This window comes from Rhagoletis zephyria, unplaced genomic scaffold, assembly GCF_001687245.7.
Source record: "Rhagoletis zephyria isolate East Lansing unplaced genomic scaffold, Rhagoletis_zephyria_1.1 Rzeph_scaffold_00173, whole genome shotgun sequence".
NCBI lineage: Eukaryota > Metazoa > Arthropoda > Insecta > Diptera > Tephritidae > Rhagoletis > Rhagoletis zephyria.
Genome location: NW_016157257.1, coordinates 13,460 through 31,206, shown reverse-complemented (window position 1 = coordinate 31,206; position 17,747 = coordinate 13,460). Strand labels below are relative to the sequence as shown.

General features: G+C 34.7%; 1 protein-coding gene across 1 annotated transcript in view; it reads right to left on the bottom strand.

Moving 5' to 3' along the window:
* The window catches only part of LOC108356474 (chaoptin-like), a 313,273-nt gene extending 301,202 nt beyond the window's left edge, over window positions 1–12,071 (bottom strand). Inside the window, exon 1 of the mRNA XM_017607582.1 lies at window positions 11,637–12,071. Coding sequence (XP_017463071.1) covers window positions 11,637–12,071 — 435 coding nt within the window. The remainder of the gene's footprint in view (window positions 1–11,636) is intronic.
* Between the last annotated feature and the right edge of the window lie 5,676 nt (window positions 12,072–17,747).

Below are 17,747 nucleotides of genomic sequence, written 5' to 3'. Positions count from 1 at the left end.
TGTGGCATCATTGCATGCAACTTCTTTAAATACTGGTACGTTACTCACCACAAAATAAAAATCGAAAAAAATTTACATAGCGCACTTTGCAAGTGGACTACTCAAATTTGGAAACTCGGATTTACAAGGGTTTTGTTAAAGAATGAACTATATTTTCACATAAAAAATAAAAAAAGTTCAATGACAACAAAAATAATACGTTAAAACTTGGAAAAAAGTGGTTCGGCTATAATTTTTTGACCACTGTATGTATTTGCTTATATCTTTAATTGGACCTTCACATTGTACATAAAGGCAGAACATAACAAAATTAAAAAAAATATATATGCCTTTTTTTAAAGCTCATTTTCCTTTTTTTAAGTTTTAGTGCCTCAAAATCCTACATTTTTACATTTCGGGGGGTGGGGGGTCAGAACACCTACAACCTTCTTCGAAAATTCTTTTTTTTGGGCCTATATTGCTCTGTATAGTATTTTCAACAAAATGTAGGCCAAAAAACGATAAATGTTCAAAATTTGGAGAAAAAAGATTTGGCCGCTATATTCAGATTTTTGGATCATGAAATTTTTTTCTCGGAGAACACGATTTAATCTAGTAAATCTGAGTATGAGGCATTATTGGTATGGCCAACAGCTATCAAACCTGATATATTCGTACTATAGGTTTTTATTTATGTTCCACAGTGTTATATAAGGAATTGTTTGAGGAATCATATAAGGAATTATACACTACCCAAGTATACGTATATCCAAATTCGTGTCAAGCATTGACTACTTTTAATTGTTTTATTTATTTGTTTTTGAAATTAACGATTTATTTCAGAATTTATAATTAATATTTTGTGTTTATTTTAGTAAATTCACTTTGACTTTAATTGTACAAAATTTATTATATACATACAGTATCGGCCCTATCAAAAGCACCCCCATTTCAAAGTGATATTATTTCCCACTCACGTTCTTTTACTTATTTCGAGGAATTTTCAATAAAAATACAGTTCAAAACCCAATTTTAAAACTTCGTAGAAAATTACAAAAAAAATAAATAAAACAAATTTTCACCCAAAAATCAAACTTTTTTCTCAGAAGTGTTAGAATTTTTTTGAGCACACAGTTTTATAGCCCCTTCAATTTTAGTCTAATTATATGCGAGGCTGAAGTGGCTAAAAATGACCGTTGATTTTTTAGAATCCATATAAAAACAAATTGTGTTTATTCGTCTCCCATATATACGACTATATATCGATGGCTGAGTGGAAGATCGACCTATCACGGCAGCCAGTTCGAAAACGCCCGATATCAGAAAACTTTTCAACAACGCCCTATTTCAAAATTTCGCTGAAAACGCCCTATTTTAGAATTTGATTGGAAAACGCCCTATCTCAGATCTCGGTTCAAAAACACCCTATCTCAGCTGACGATTCAAAAACGCCCTATCTCAGCACATTTTAAGTGTATTTTCGTTTGAGATAGGGCTTTTTTGAACCGAATATTAGTTGCGTTCCCTAACTCGCAAAAAGTTGCAAGAATTTACAGGAATTTACCAGAAAGCGTTCCCATACTCGGGTCTCTGGCTTCTTTAACCTTTTGACAGTTTTACAGGTTCTAACCCAAAAAAGTTGGGGAACGCAAATATTATTGATAATATACTATATACATATCTAGTTTCAATATAAAAAATTTACGTACACATCATTAATTGTGTAAACATATCTATGTCAATATATGTGATATGTATGTACATATCGACGTTTAAAGTACAAAACCACGTGAGGTTGCATAAATTCTTTTCTAGAGAGTAAAAACACTGATATTTTAAAATGGTTATCTTTTTTAAAAAGCAATCGCATTTTTGGCTAGTATATTTCAGGACGAATGGATAAGGATTGAGCCAAGAGCTTGTGTGAGCAAATCCAATTTTTGGCAGCAAATGTCAGTTACGCGGGTTTGCATAATGACGATTCGCGGTTTTGTGCTTTAAAGTTTAAACGATGATATGCATGTGCATTTGTACATACATATGTACATATCACAGCGCACAGCAGTGCGCGCGAGTGACGAAAGCAGCCACAGTAGCATGCTGAAATGACTCGCTTATATATAGACGAGACTTGGAAGTTTTTTCCCAGACGTCCTATCGACCTGTTTGAGGTATCGTTGGAAAGGCCTTGCAAGGTGTGTCCAGAAAATGTATTAAAGTTTCATAAACAATTAACCGAATTCTTAAAAATTAGGCTAAAGTGTTGCGAAACAAAAAAAGGTTTTTTTGCTTTTGCCGGTTTAAGGGGGTATGAGGGTACACCCAACAAATTTAGCGTTATTCTGTAGGTCAATACCTTTCCAACTATACCTTATATATTGAGTTCCGGCTACTAGTTGGAAAGATATAGAGCTAAATTGATTTTGGTTCTTGCCTCCACTACGAGATGCTCGGCGATGTGTGCAGCGTCTGTACGTACCTTCATTTAATTTTTTTCAAACCTTCAGGAATTAAAGTACCAAAAAAACTAGGAAGTTTTTGTTCCAGGATGTTTCAATTCGTATGCCTTTGTGGGCGTGGCTGGTGCCTGAAATTCGAAAAAAGGCAGTTGTTTAAACTACCACTGAGGCCGCACTGCTCATTCCATCCCTGCAGAAAAAAATTATCAATTGATAAAAAATAACCTACTTGTAGTTAGCTTTTTTGCGGGATTTCTATAAAATATATAACTTGTGGTTAGCTACAAAAAGCTAACTTGAAAAAAGTGGACAAGTAATGCAGGAGTAAAGCACGAGATTGTTTTCTTTAAACGCGTTTCTATTTAAATATCCTGCACTTCGCAAAAACTTTTTCGAATTGAGGACAAATAAAAGAGAGATCGAAATTTCATATTATCATTTTGAAATTATGTCTGACGGAGTTCGAATATCGGACCACCTACAGCAGAATATAGAAACAAATGTAAAATGTTATAAAATAAATAAAGTAAATAAAAATAATAAAAAAAATATATATTTTGTGTTCCAATTGATATTTTATGTCCAAAAGTAGTTAGTTACAAGTTAGTTGCATCAAATGCAGAGGTAACAACCCTTGACTACATCTAATGCAGAGGTAAACTACCCTTGACTATTTCGCGCCCATCGCCATAGAAATATAGTTAGCTTTCGTCAAAGAAGATATGCAGATAATAAGTGACTTTTAGCTCCTTCCTAATCAACATAAAGTTAGCTTATAGTTAGACACATTTCATGCAGGAATACCATTCACGTGGATAGCAATAGAAGGGCGTTAAAACAAGCTCTATAACGCTGTCTTTTGCGTTTATGAAATATAAATATGTCATAACGTTATCGCCTAAAAATAAAAATCGGGCCGCTGAAAATATATATTTCGAGAATTTTCTCAAAAACTGGTCAGTAGATTTTATTCTAGGTTTCCTCAAGTTTAGACCAAAACCTTANTTGCCTCCACTACGAGATGCTCGGCGATGTGTGCAGCGTCTGTACGTACCTTCATTTAATTTTTTTCAAACCTTCAGGAATTAAAGTACCAAAAAAACTAGGAAGTTTTTGTTCCAGGATGTTTCAATTCGTATGCCTTTGTGGGCGTGGCTGGTGCCTGAAATTCGAAAAAAGGCAGTTGTTTAAACTACCACTGAGGCCGCACTGCTCATTCCATCCCTGCAGAAAAAAATTATCAATTGATAAAAAATAACCTACTTGTAGTTAGCTTTTTTGCGGGATTTCTATAAAATATATAACTTGTGGTTAGCTACAAAAAGCTAACTTGAAAAAAGTGGACAAGTAATGCAGGAGTAAAGCACGAGATTGTTTTCTTTAAACGCGTTTCTATTTAAATATCCTGCACTTCGCAAAAACTTTTTCGAATTGAGGACAAATAAAAGAGAGATCGAAATTTCATATTATCATTTTGAAATTATGTCTGACGGAGTTCGAATATCGGACCACCTACAGCAGAATATAGAAACAAATGTAAAATGTTATAAAATAAATAAAGTAAATAAAAATAATAAAAAAAATATATATTTTGTGTTCCAATTGATATTTTATGTCCAAAAGTAGTTAGTTACAAGTTAGTTGCATCAAATGCAGAGGTAACAACCCTTGACTACATCTAATGCAGAGGTAAACTACCCTTGACTATTTCGCGCCCATCGCCATAGAAATATAGTTAGCTTTCGTCAAAGAAGATATGCAGATAATAAGTGACTTTTAGCTCCTTCCTAATCAACATAAAGTTAGCTTATAGTTAGACACATTTCATGCAGGAATACCATTCACGTGGATAGCAATAGAAGGGCGTTAAAACAAGCTCTATAACGCTGTCTTTTGCGTTTATGAAATATAAATATGTCATAACGTTATCGCCTAAAAATAAAAATCGGGCCGCTGAAAATATATATTTCGAGAATTTTCTCAAAAACTGGTCAGTAGATTTTATTCTAGGTTTCCTCAAGTTTNCTGCTCATTCCATCCCTGCAGAAAAAAATTATCAATTGATAAAAAATAACCTACTTGTAGTTAGCTTTTTTGCGGGATTTCTATAAAATATATAACTTGTGGTTAGCTACAAAAAGCTAACTTGAAAAAAGTGGACAAGTAATGCAGGAGTAAAGCACGAGATTGTTTTCTTTAAACGCGTTTCTATTTAAATATCCTGCACTTCGCAAAAACTTTTTCGAATTGAGGACAAATAAAAGAGAGATCGAAATTTCATATTATCATTTTGAAATTATGTCTGACGGAGTTCGAATATCGGACCACCTACAGCAGAATATAGAAACAAATGTAAAATGTTATAAAATAAATAAAGTAAATAAAAATAATAAAAAAAATATATATTTTGTGTTCCAATTGATATTTTATGTCCAAAAGTAGTTAGTTACAAGTTAGTTGCATCAAATGCAGAGGTAACAACCCTTGACTACATCTAATGCAGAGGTAAACTACCCTTGACTATTTCGCGCCCATCGCCATAGAAATATAGTTAGCTTTCGTCAAAGAAGATATGCAGATAATAAGTGACTTTTAGCTCCTTCCTAATCAACATAAAGTTAGCTTATAGTTAGACACATTTCATGCAGGAATACCATTCACGTGGATAGCAATAGAAGGGCGTTAAAACAAGCTCTATAACGCTGTCTTTTGCGTTTATGAAATATAAATATGTCATAACGTTATCGCCTAAAAATAAAAATCGGGCCGCTGAAAATATATATTTCGAGAATTTTCTCAAAAACTGGTCAGTAGATTTTATTCTAGGTTTCCTCAAGTTTAGACCAAAACCTTAGCTTTCATTTGGTATATACATAGCTTATATCTCGGAAAACTCTTGTTGTGGAGATTTTACGATTCAAATTGAAGAAATGTCGCTCCAAATAGCGAAAAATGGTTAAAAGTTAACATATTCGTCTAGTTTGGTTACTTTAAGTTATAAACGTAACATACCCAATTTCCCGCAAAAAACTGTCCATTCCCCGATGCCACCTAAACTAAAATTCCCTACAAATCGGGGGAATTTCCCGCGAGTTGACTTCCCTTCACGCGATACATAATTAAATAAATAAGAAATCTTTTTATTTTTGCTGGTTACTTTGTTTTCTTGTACATACATACATACATGTATGTACAGATTCAGTGTGAATGCAATGATATCGTGGGCGGGATATTTGATGTACACAGTATGCAACTATACCCACACTTAACCTACCTGGGAAGACGCTTACATTAGGTCCAATCCCTAACAATCCGGACCGGATCCAGTAATTAGAGAATAAGCGAAAAGTTTGTCCTCAAAAATGGAACATAATCCAGAAGTAGGGGAACGAAAAAAACACATTTCGTGCCCAGAATGTGAGAAACAGCTGATTCACGTTGTTTTTGTCACTTAAATGCAAACAATTGGAAATTGAATTTTGGTTTCACAAATTTTATTTTATGTATATCAAGACTGAAAATACATTAACAGGCCATTCATTATTCCTTAAAAGTACCAAGTAAATGCAGGCGACAGGCAAACACAAAACAGCTGATATGCACTTTGACACTTTATCCATTTTTACCCAGAGAAAAAGTCCGGGCTGTTTCGGGCAGGAAGAAGAAGACACTTACGATCCAATACGTTCTAGATTTCGCTCTCTATTACCCATTTGGTTGAGTATGAGAATGATTTCTCGGCTGTTTTGGGCACCCGCGGGATCCCACGTTGCGTACGGGAAAGAACCTATTATTACCTACAGTTGTACATACATATGTACTTACGCTTGAATGCATTTATTTCACTTTATGTGCCGCTACTAATTAAACTTGTGATCAGCTAATTAAGCTAGCAACATTTTGATAAATTTTGGCTATTTTGCTTTCGTTTATCTAATGTTTATTATTTTTCCATAAAAGCTTAGCTCATTATATAACAAACACCATATAAATCCAGATTTTAGACTTTGTGCAAAAATTATGAAAAATCTGCAAAGTTTCAGCTAAATTTTCAACTTTTTATTCAGATTTTTTTTTTTAGTATGCAGTTTAATAACCCGTTAAATTCTAGCGTATCTAATAATGTGCAAGTCTTAAGTTGCTAAAAAATTGCGTTGATTTTAATAATTTTATTTCTGACTGCATTAGAAATTTTTTTCCATACAAAAAAAATGCGTCAAAATTCTAAAAAATCTGAATAAAAAGTTGAAAATTTAGCTGAAACTTTGCAGATTTTCCATAATTTTTGCACAAAGTCTTAAATCTGGACTTATATGGGGTTTGTTATATAATGAGCTAGACTTTTATGGAAAAATAATAAACATTAGATAAACGAAAGCAAAATAGCCAAAATTTATCAAAATGTTGCTGGCTTAATTAGCTGATCACAAGTGTATGTATAGATTGCCACTGACCAAAAACCCCACAGTAAAAAAGGCGAGTGCAGCACCGTACTCGTGATAGAAGTGAAACTTCTTAAAAAAACATATATGTTTCAATGGAATTGACTTTTTTTTTTGTTTTTTTTCAACTTAAATACATATTTATTCAATTTTACATTTAATGCTAATCTAAACATGTATAACGCAAAATATGATTTAAATAATAATAATAAAAAAACACTATTATTATAATAACGAACTATCAAAAAGTCTTTCACAATATTCTCTCATCTTTGTATGTATGTATGTATATATAAATAGTTTATCATTAAAATTTTTGCACCAAATTGTTTTGCTTTAGTCACCGCTATATATGTATAATATACATTATATAAATATAATTTAATCTTTTAAGTGCACATAAAGCACAGGTCCACTGTATACATTTAATTCTTTCAATATCCTAAAAGTGCGCACTAACAAAAAATTACATACATATGCATAAGCATGTAAATATGTATGTATGTAATTTAATTTATGAAAATTTTTACGTACAATCATGTTTTTTAATTTTTTTTTTCGAGCCCAGTCAAAATTAAACAGATACATCCAATATACATAGATAACGGACGAATGCCCGATTTCGAACACACTTAATTTCCACATTTCCAAAATTACGATTTATTGAAACCTAACGATTCATTTCATTTCATTTTTTTATACCCGAGCGCACAAGGGTATTATAACTTTGTTCACATAACGGTTGTTTGTAACAGGCAAAACGAATCGAGATAGATATAGACAAATGTATACATAAATGATCAGAATGAAAAGAGAAATCGATTAAGCGGTGACTGTCTGTCCGTCCGTCNGTAAACCATTGAAAATTGTTGAAATCGGACTAAAATTACGGCCGCTTTTCATATAACGGTAAATTTCAGAAATGCTTGAAATTTCAATATTTTCAAATTTAAGAACGCTAGTTTATTTAAAATTTACACACGCCGGCTTATCAGGTAGCGGTAGCTTTTGGAAAGGTGGAAAACATATATTTAATACTTGCGCCGGGTATTTAATGTTCGGCTCCGCCCGAACTTAGACTTTCTTACTTGTTNATATATTTAATACTTGCGCCGGGTATTTAATGTTCGGCTCCGCCCGAACTTACACTTTCTTACTTGTTTTTTTTTACTTAGTTATTAATTTATTTCCAAAGAAATTAGTTTAACAAAAGTATACAACAATATCAAGTCAAAGTACATATTAATGTTCCTCTGCGCCAAATGGCTAAAAAGAGGATATCTGACAACTGAATCATAGAAGGAGTTTAGGGAGAAAAAAATAACAAAAATTTTACAATTGAGAATTATATACTTAACATTTTACATAAGAAGCGATTCCATACTTTCCAGAAGATAGCTTTTTAATTCGATTTTGAAAAGCGATACACGTTCCAGTGTTTTAATGGAGTTAGGTAATTTATTAAATTGGTTAGGTCCGGCATATTCTATTCTTTGCTTCGATACCTCTAGCCGGCATCTAGTTACTCTAAGCAGTTCACTATTTCGTGTTTCAAACATTGATTGGTTTCTATAAAACTTCAAAACATGATAACCAATACCATTTAAATTTTTAAAGACATATGTCAATAGTTGCTTTTTCTATAAGCCAAAGACTGGCAGTATTGACTTAGCATACTCTTGGAAAACACTTAACGTGGAATGCCTTCTTGATAGGTTGAATACAAGTTTTAATGCAGTATTTTGACATGACTGCAGGGACCTAAGTTCATTGGTTTGTTTTCTTTGCATTTAGGATCAATTTGTGTAAACGCGAGAACTCAGAAATCGCAATGGCATCCTGTTCAATCTTGAACCTTTAGGACAGCAGGGTGTTTGTAAGGATAAAACAAGCTTATATCATCTCGCAAACATTACAAGACGGCCATTCAAATCAATATTTTTAATGTCATTAATGTATAACTGAAATAATAACGGCCCCAAGACACTACCCTGCGGCACACCACACGTAATAGTTTTTAAGTTGCTTTTTGATCCATTTATTTCCACATATTGTTTCCGTCTCAAGAGATAATCAGCTATCAGTCTATGTTCTCTATCCCTTATACCTAACATTTCAAGTTTTTGCAATTAAATACTATGATCAACCAGATCAAAAGCTTTGCTAAAGTCGTAAAATATTCCAGCTACACCAGAATATCCTTTGTCCAACCCATCACAAACAATATTGACAACGTTGACCACCGCTTCTTCAGTGCCACAACCCCTTTTAAACCCAAATTGATAAGGATACATCACCTTTTCGGATTCTAAAAAGTGTACTAGTTGGTCATATGTATATGAGTTTCTCAAAAACTTTATCTATAATAGGCAAGACAGCTATCGGCCTAAAATCTTCAGCTTTCTTGGTGGGAGTAACATTGGGAATTGGTATAACTTTGTGAATTTTAAGGATTTCTGGATAAGTGGAATTTCTGATCATATTAATACAAAACCCTCGCCAAGAAGGGTGATATCAGATCTCTTGTTAAATAAAGAGCTTTTGGCGGAATGTTGTCGTGTCCGCAACCTTTATTTATTTCAATGTTAGATAAAGCAATTTCCATATCATGTGTGTTAACTTCATTTAAAATAAAATTATTTTGAACCTTGGTAGAAACCCGAAACATACAACATCAATCATCAGAGTGGACTTCAATGCTATTCCGTAGTTTATTTACAGACTCTAGGAAAAAATCATTTAGAAATTTAGCTTTTTCTAAATCATTTGTAAGTGGGGTATCATCCTGGCCTTTAAATTCGATAGAAGCTTTCTTTTTCCTGCCAAGAATAGTGTTAATGAAGCTCCATGTCCGTTTTGGATCTGAGCCAAACTTTTTAAGATTTGAAGAATAATAATTGTTCATCGACAATCTTGTTGCATTTTTTATGACCCTGCTTATTCTCTTTAACCTTTCGCAAACACCTTTATCGTAACCAGCCTTTTTCCTAAGTTTCAGAAGTTTCTTTTTTAGCTCTAGTAGAGCTTGTATATTATTGTTTATCCAAGGTGCTATTTCATAGCGTAGAAGGGATTTATGTTCTATTTTTTTCGTAGATAGTTCCACCGCACCTGAAATGTCCTCTACAATCACATCTGATAAGTTTGACTGGTCAACTCTTTCATACATTTTAAACTTTTCATCCAATTGGTTTCTTACGCTATCATAGTCAATGCGGTAGAAAACTTTCTCAAGAAAACAATTTTCCCGATGCTCATGAAAAATTTTGCAAATTAATAAATTATGATCTGACAATGCACATTCGATAAAATCAATTGAAGGTTTTTTGTTTAAGTTACTGAAAACATTATCTATTGACACCCCGCTTGCCCGACGAGTAACTAATGTATGGCAGCTGTGCAGTCCATACATACTAAACAAACTACTTAAAGACCGACTTGAGGAGTTTTCTGTTAATAGATCAACGTTTGAGTCACCCAAATAAACCGCAGCTCCGTTTGCGTTAGTTGACATCAAGTTATCAATAAATTTAATAAATATATTCTCAGCACACTTTTGCGATCGATACGTGGAAACAATGATAAGCGGTTTTCCGTCTATTTTGATCGCGTTAAGAGTAATTGAGATGCAATTTATATAGTTTTCATTAAATATNCTGTTAATAGATCAACGTTTGAGTCACCCAAATAAACCGCAGCTCCGTTTGCGTTAGTTGACATCAAGTTATCAATAAATTTAATAAATATATTCTCAGCACACTTTTGCGATCGATACGTGGAAACAATGATAAGCGGTTTTCCGTCTATTTTGATCGCGTTAAGAGTAATAGAGATGCAATTTATATAGTTTTCATTAAATATTCCGTAAACTACATAATTTAATTTAGTGCTTATGTAAATAGACGTGCCACCATAACCATCTGCTCTACAGGAGTGTACGCTATTATAACCAGGAATTTCGTAAATACTGGTGTTTTCATTGTTATACCAGGTTTCTTGGATTGCTATAACATTTGGCAATTTTGCAATTCACTGAGTAAACTTCTAAGCTGGTTAAATCTACGTAAGGACGAAGCGCTTCTTATGTTTAAAGAAACAACATTTAAAAACCCATAATTAATCTGACTTAAATAATCATTATACGTTTGTAAGCATTTAAAATAGTTATTACAATTCATAAAAAATTTAATAAATATATAAAATTTAAACTAGGTGGTAGCATCGCGTTTTTGCCATTTGCTATTCACACTCTTCTTCATAAACCGCACCGTCATCAACATCAGCTGAGCCGCGGGAAGCATTTCTTCTATTTGTTGTTGCCGAAGAAGCTAATAACAAGTTGTCAACATCCTGCATACTTTTTATTGTTATTGTAGGTGTTTGCTCATTTTTCTTTACAATAACATTATTGCCTCTAACAAAGACAATGTTGAAGCCCACTGCTTTGAGGGATTTCGCGTGATTAAATAATGTGCGAGTCTCTTGACTTAAACAGTTTGAAATAAACACATCTTTCATTGATGCAATTTCCTTCAGTTTGGACTTAGCCGACATTAGTTTAGTCTTACAGTTATTGTTTGCAAATTTTACTATCATCGTCTTAGTTTTGGCACGTTTGTTTCCAACGAAGAAAGCTTGGTTGATATCATTTGATTCAATGGAGCAGCCATTCGTTAGAAATGTGCACTGCTGCTTCTTTGGCTGTTTGTTTAATGTCACCAAAAGTTATTCCTCTTACCACAACATCGTTTTAAACCCTTTCATCGTTTAGTATTCTCAACGACGACTTTAGTTCAGCGATTTCTTCACGTAAGCATCGATTCTCCTTTTCAATTACTTCGATTTTCTTTTTGTTTTCCTTCACTCCACGTAGAATGGTGTCATATTGTGATGACATGAACTGCACTGCTTTGTTTATTTCATCTAGTTGATTTAACTTCAGTTTAATTTCACTTAATCCAAGCGATATTGAAGAGTTTTGGACGTTTTCACAAAAATGACACACATAGTTTTGATTTGAACCAAGTTTTAGATCATTTAGCTGACGCTTATCGAGATCCGAACATTGAGCGTGTAAAGTTTTTAGACACCTTTCGCACTGCACCACTTCATCATTAATGTCTATGCACAATTTGCATTGGCTGCAGTCTTCTTTATTGCCTCTAGTAATCCGCGGTTTTCCAGACGGCATTTTATACTTTATATTAAATTTTTATTGCGCTTAAGTCCAAAATAAAAACGAATCCTTTGCTAAGCAAATATTTTCTTGAAAATTTCCGACCTTCTTGCACGACGTTGCCACGTTATTAAATATTAAATATTTGAATAAACTATTGGCTTTGGATAGGGTTTTTAGCAATTTATTTGGGAAAAATAAAAGATTTAGATTTTTGTTTGGATTTCCGTTGATTTTAAATTTGCTATCCCAAAATAACTGATATCAAATAAAACACCTTTTTGAGGTAAAATTTTCGAGTGACGAAAGCTGAACTAGAAACACAAAATTTATAATATCAATTTCGTGACGAGAATTATACGCATTTTTTAGCTGCCTTGGAAACTGACGCAAAATAGTATTATTTATTCGGAACGTTGCGAAGTTAGTTCTGTCTACTCTTAGAAACACAACATAAAAGGCATAACTTTAGCAACGATTCGTATGAATAAAACTATTTTGCGTCAGTTTCCAGGGCAGTTAAAGAAATGCGTATAATTTTGGTCACGAAGTTGAGATCATAAATTTTGTATTTCTAGTTCAGCTTTCGTCACTCGAAAATTTTACCTCAAAGAGGTGTTTTATTTGTATACATATCCTTTTGTAAAACTCACGGGCGTGGAGCAACGTGCAGCTTCAAAAATTGAAGTACCTCTAGTAAATACCATAGTCTGTGGTACTGCGAGCCACTGCCTGATGGCGCTGATTCCTTTCGGACTTCTTGTCCATATCGGTCACGAAGCGCTGTCCATCTCGGCCAGTGTTGGTATTTTTGGTACAATTGTACTTTTTTGATACAATTTTGTTTACAATATACTTTCCTACTACGCAGTACTTTTTAGTACAATTTTGTTATGAGTACTATAAGTATATAGCTCTGAAAATTCACTGCGGGACATCTTTTTATTATCTTTTTGTCTTCGCCTTCTCGTTTTTGCCTTTGTAAGTTTTGAAAAAAGGTTTTGAAGGAACCATTATAACATAGCACAAGGTGTACTATCAACCTCATAGTAGGGGAGCCTAAGAGGGGATTCGGGATTCGTCAGATTAACATATGGGGGATTACCCTGTATTCTGTTGAGTACCTCTGCCAAATCTAAGCCCTCTATGTAGAGCCGCGCGCATAGGAGAGCTGATCAGAATAGTAAAAAAAAATTATAGGTGGATTTACTCGAGCGCGTCACATTAAAAAATGATGGGTTAATTACATGTTGAAAAGTGTGCATTTCAATAATCTGACGATTTGAGCGTGACGCAAGGGATTGGGAGGGTCGCAAACAGGCATAAAAAAACGTTACCTGGACATTCTCGAGCGCGGTAAGTTTTTTTTTATTATGAAGCAAACAGCCGAAGGATAACGGGAAGTGTATAATCTGACGATTTCCACATGCCGGAGTAACGAAAATCGTCAACAAAGATTAGCGCGTACACTTGCTGTTTTTCAAAACTATTACGTATTTTTCTACGAAATTTGTTATTTTTTTATTTGCTTGCTGTTTTCCGTTCATATTATTTGTCACAATCATAAGACCGTAAGTATACCCAGCGGACCAAATGCTCGCAAGTGATACCAGTTGCGAGTGAAATGTGAGAATTAACCCAAACAAACTCTCACTAAAGGCCCGTGTGTTGCTCCGCTGTATATGTACATATGTAAGTATGTGCATATGCGAATCAAAACACCCACTACGATGAAATTACATGTGTAATTAAGTGCGTCTTCGATTACGATTACTTTAATCCCAGCTTGAAATTAGTTTGAATTAGGATTGAAATAATTCTAAATCAAAGGAATATTAGATTAAAATTATATTAAGAAAAATTAGTAGCACATATCAATTAAAAATTACTTTTTTAATTTACGTATGTGAATTTTACTCATTTCTCAGCTAAAATCACTAGGCATACGAATTTGTATGTAAAAAACACGAATTTTTCAGGTAATTTTGAATTCGGCAACCTTAAGTTTACTTATACATAAAAATGTTAAACTCCGCTCCCTTCTTGCTCACTCTTTATATAGTATCTTAGTACAGTATCATGCTATCATGGGCGATCAAAGCACTCGTGGTGTTACATGATATACAACCTTTTAAACTTTACTTACCTCGTTTATACGAAGGTTTCAATGAAATAACATCAACTGAATGCGATTTCCAGTATAGTGTTTATACCATGCATTTCAAAGCGGATTATGTGGCAACGCCGCTGAAATGGATTGAAGTCAGCTGTTAACTTGCTGCCAAAAGGCTGCCAGTCAGTGTTCGGAATCCTCAAGTTTCAGTAGTACATATCGAGCCCTAACCGCCAAAATAACGTAAGCGAAATTTTTTTCAAAATTTTCTTTTTGATGCAGAAACATTCCTAGAGCATCTAGATGCATTTCTGCATCAAAACAAAAATTTTGAAAAAAACGTCGCTTACGTTATTTTGGCGGTTAGGGCTCGATATGTTTGTAATTCGAAAAATCAGAGCAAAACAAAATTTCCGTAGTAGAGTTGGATTTTTACATGAACAATAATGAAGAAATTCACGAGGGGCATTCACCTTAGTAAGGAAAAAACTTTGAGAAACCTTTCATGGAAGCTTTATCTGAGTTGTGTGAAATTACTTAGATGTATGAATATTATGTTACATATTTAGGTAAATATTCATATATCTACCAAATTATGTATCATAAAATTCATATATCTAAGTGATTTCACACAACTCAGATAAAGTTTCCATGAGAGGTTTCTCAAAGCTTTTCCTTATTAAGGTGAACGCCCCTCGTGAATTTTTTCATGATTGTTCATGTAAAACTTACAATGTTTGATTCGTAAATTATGGCCCAATTTCAGATGGCCTATTTAAGTAGAGATTGTTGATTAACTTCCATTATTCATTTTCAGATCATACATTTAATCTGCACTTAAATGGCCAATGTTGGCTATTTAAATATGAGATATGCAACCCTGTGTTTGTACCAAACAACCAAGATTGTGTGGTAGGTTGTTTGATCAATCCCACCAAAAAACAATCAGCTGTTCAGCACAAAATGTAAAGAAACAAGCAAATGCAACAACAATTTCAAGGAACAAGCAGCAGCGCTGCCAATTTTTTGGCATTTTAAACAAAGTTGATCTGAAACCCAACGAAAGTTAAACGGCATTTAAACAACAATCGACAATTAAACTTAAGTGCCATTTAAATATTCATTTGAAATCGGCCCTAAAAATCCAACTCTACTACGGAAATAATATACAGGTATAAGATAAAACGTATATATGTGGGATCGGACTGATGGACGAACACAAAATGCTACTAAGCAACCCTGACCAATGACTTACAGATACAACACTGCTCAACGTACAAGGTAACACTGAAAACGACCGATTGACAAAAGGAGGAGGATACAAAGAAACGAATAAAGAAACACTCACTCGCAAATATACGGCCGCACGAAGCGGGCGAACTTGTAAAATTATTGTATCGTGTAATAAACTAAGAACGCCATCAAGCAGTAAATAAATCTACTTTTGTTAAACCCAACTCGTTGCATGTAATTCATTAATTAAGTAAGGCAGTCCCACAGTGGTGTCAGAATCGGTATCGTGTAAAAATCCCTTCGCCTATAAAAACAGCCGCGAAATAATAGTGCAAATTACACTTTTGTGCGAAAAAACATACTTTGGCTGCGTTGGACAGTTGGTTTCGCCAAAAATCCCACTCATTGTGCATCGAAAAGTGACTGCCAAGGCATACAAATGTGACATAAAATTTTAGGTCGCGTGATTATAGACTATATAGCCTGCATAGTCAGTCAAAATTCGGTACAGTTCCAGAGTGCATCGCAATCAAAAGCACCGTTAGCCGTTATAGTCCGTTCAATTATTATGGGCGTCACATCATCCAAAGCACCGTTAGCCGTTATATTTGTTGAAGCGCCGATCAGTCGACGCAGTGGGCAAACGCAGCAGAGTTGCAGCGAATCATCAAGTGAAGCGGCACTTAACGCGCAGTCGTAGGCTTCTATGCGAAACAGCGCTAAACGCACAGTCGTCAGTTTCTGTGTGAAACATCAAGTGCGCAGTTTCTGGTGCTTCGCAGTGAAGCAGCAGAAGGTTCAGCGTTGTCGGGTTCTGCGTGAAGCACCAGCATCGTTAAACCGCCAAGGCAGTAAAGCGCGGCAGTAGCAACAGCGAAAGGCACAGTCGAGTGCAGCAGTTACGTAAGCAGCGTACAACAAGGAAAGCAGCGAAGTAGACTAGTTGAGCGTAGCAGCAAAGCGGAAGTCAGCGCAGTAGCGGGTTGAACAGCGGCGTAAGAGAGAAGCGGCGAATACGCAAAAGCAAAGCTGCAGGAAGAAAACGAAAAGCGGTAAAATTGTGTTTGCAGTATAAAAGGTATGAGATTTTTATTTATTGGAGTTGTTGCGAACTACCGAATGGTCATTAAAGAAGAAGAAGAACTAATACCCACTAAGAAATTTATTCGAAAAAATACTTTATGTACGAGAACCAGATGAGCATATATTGTAAATTTTATTTTATGTCAGTTGTAATCCTTAGTTGCTATGTTTGTATGCGAAATGTATAACATAAGAGAAGTATTCCCTAGTAAGAAAATTTGATTTCAAGAATAATAAAACAAAGTGAACTATTGTCAAACCGACTGCATTAAGCAAACATACATAAATGCATAAATCGAAATGTGTGGCCAATAAGAAGTTTGTAGTAGTCATCCTATATCCATAAATAAGTAAATTTACTTCTTTCATTTTATTCGTTTTAAATATCGATATCATTAAATATCACAAAATTTGCATTTTTCGAATAAATTCAAATATTTCGTTTTGTAAACCGTGGACCGCAACGAAATTTTTAGTTTGACCGTGGACGGTTTAAGGGAAAAATTGGGCGATTTGGGACTTGCGACATTACAGGACAGATTGCTGGAGCACTTCGGCCTGAACGTGAGCGATGGCCATGATGCCGCAAGTATTCGAAGCATGCGTGAGGCTAGGGTCGAGAAGTCTAATTTTACTCTCCGAGATGTCGAGGACTCCATGACTTCCTTAAGTGGCAACGCGACAGCGGTACAGTGGAATGACCTCTAGAAATTCATTTATGCTAAGCAGTTGTTAAAGGGGGGCCAAGATTTTCATCCGTAGCCAAAGTAATATAAACAGTTGGAGCTCACTAAAGCTGGCACTGCGAAAGGAGTTCGGGACAACCCTATCAGCCATTGTGGTGCACCGCACCTTGCGTAATCGTCGGAAACGTCAGGGGGAAGATCTTCGTGAGTACCTCTACGTGCTAATGGAAATAAGAAAACCGATCCGTTTAGATGAATCCTGTATCATAGAGTACTTTATTGAGGGTATATCCGATTCTAGGTCAAACAATAGTAATTTTACCAGTCACGAACCATTGCAGACCTCAAAGAACAAATTAAGGTGTACGAAAGGATTCGATCCAGCCAGTCATCATTCGCGAGCTCGAGCAATGCAAAGCCGTTGTTAAACAAAGCTTTGCAGATCTCAGGGACGACCGAAAAAGCGTGTTTCATTTGCGGTGACTCTTCACATTTCACCAGGAACTGCCCACGGAAGCGCACCTCATGTTTCAACTGCGGTAAGGAGGGCCATCGAGCGGCCGATTGTAAACAGAA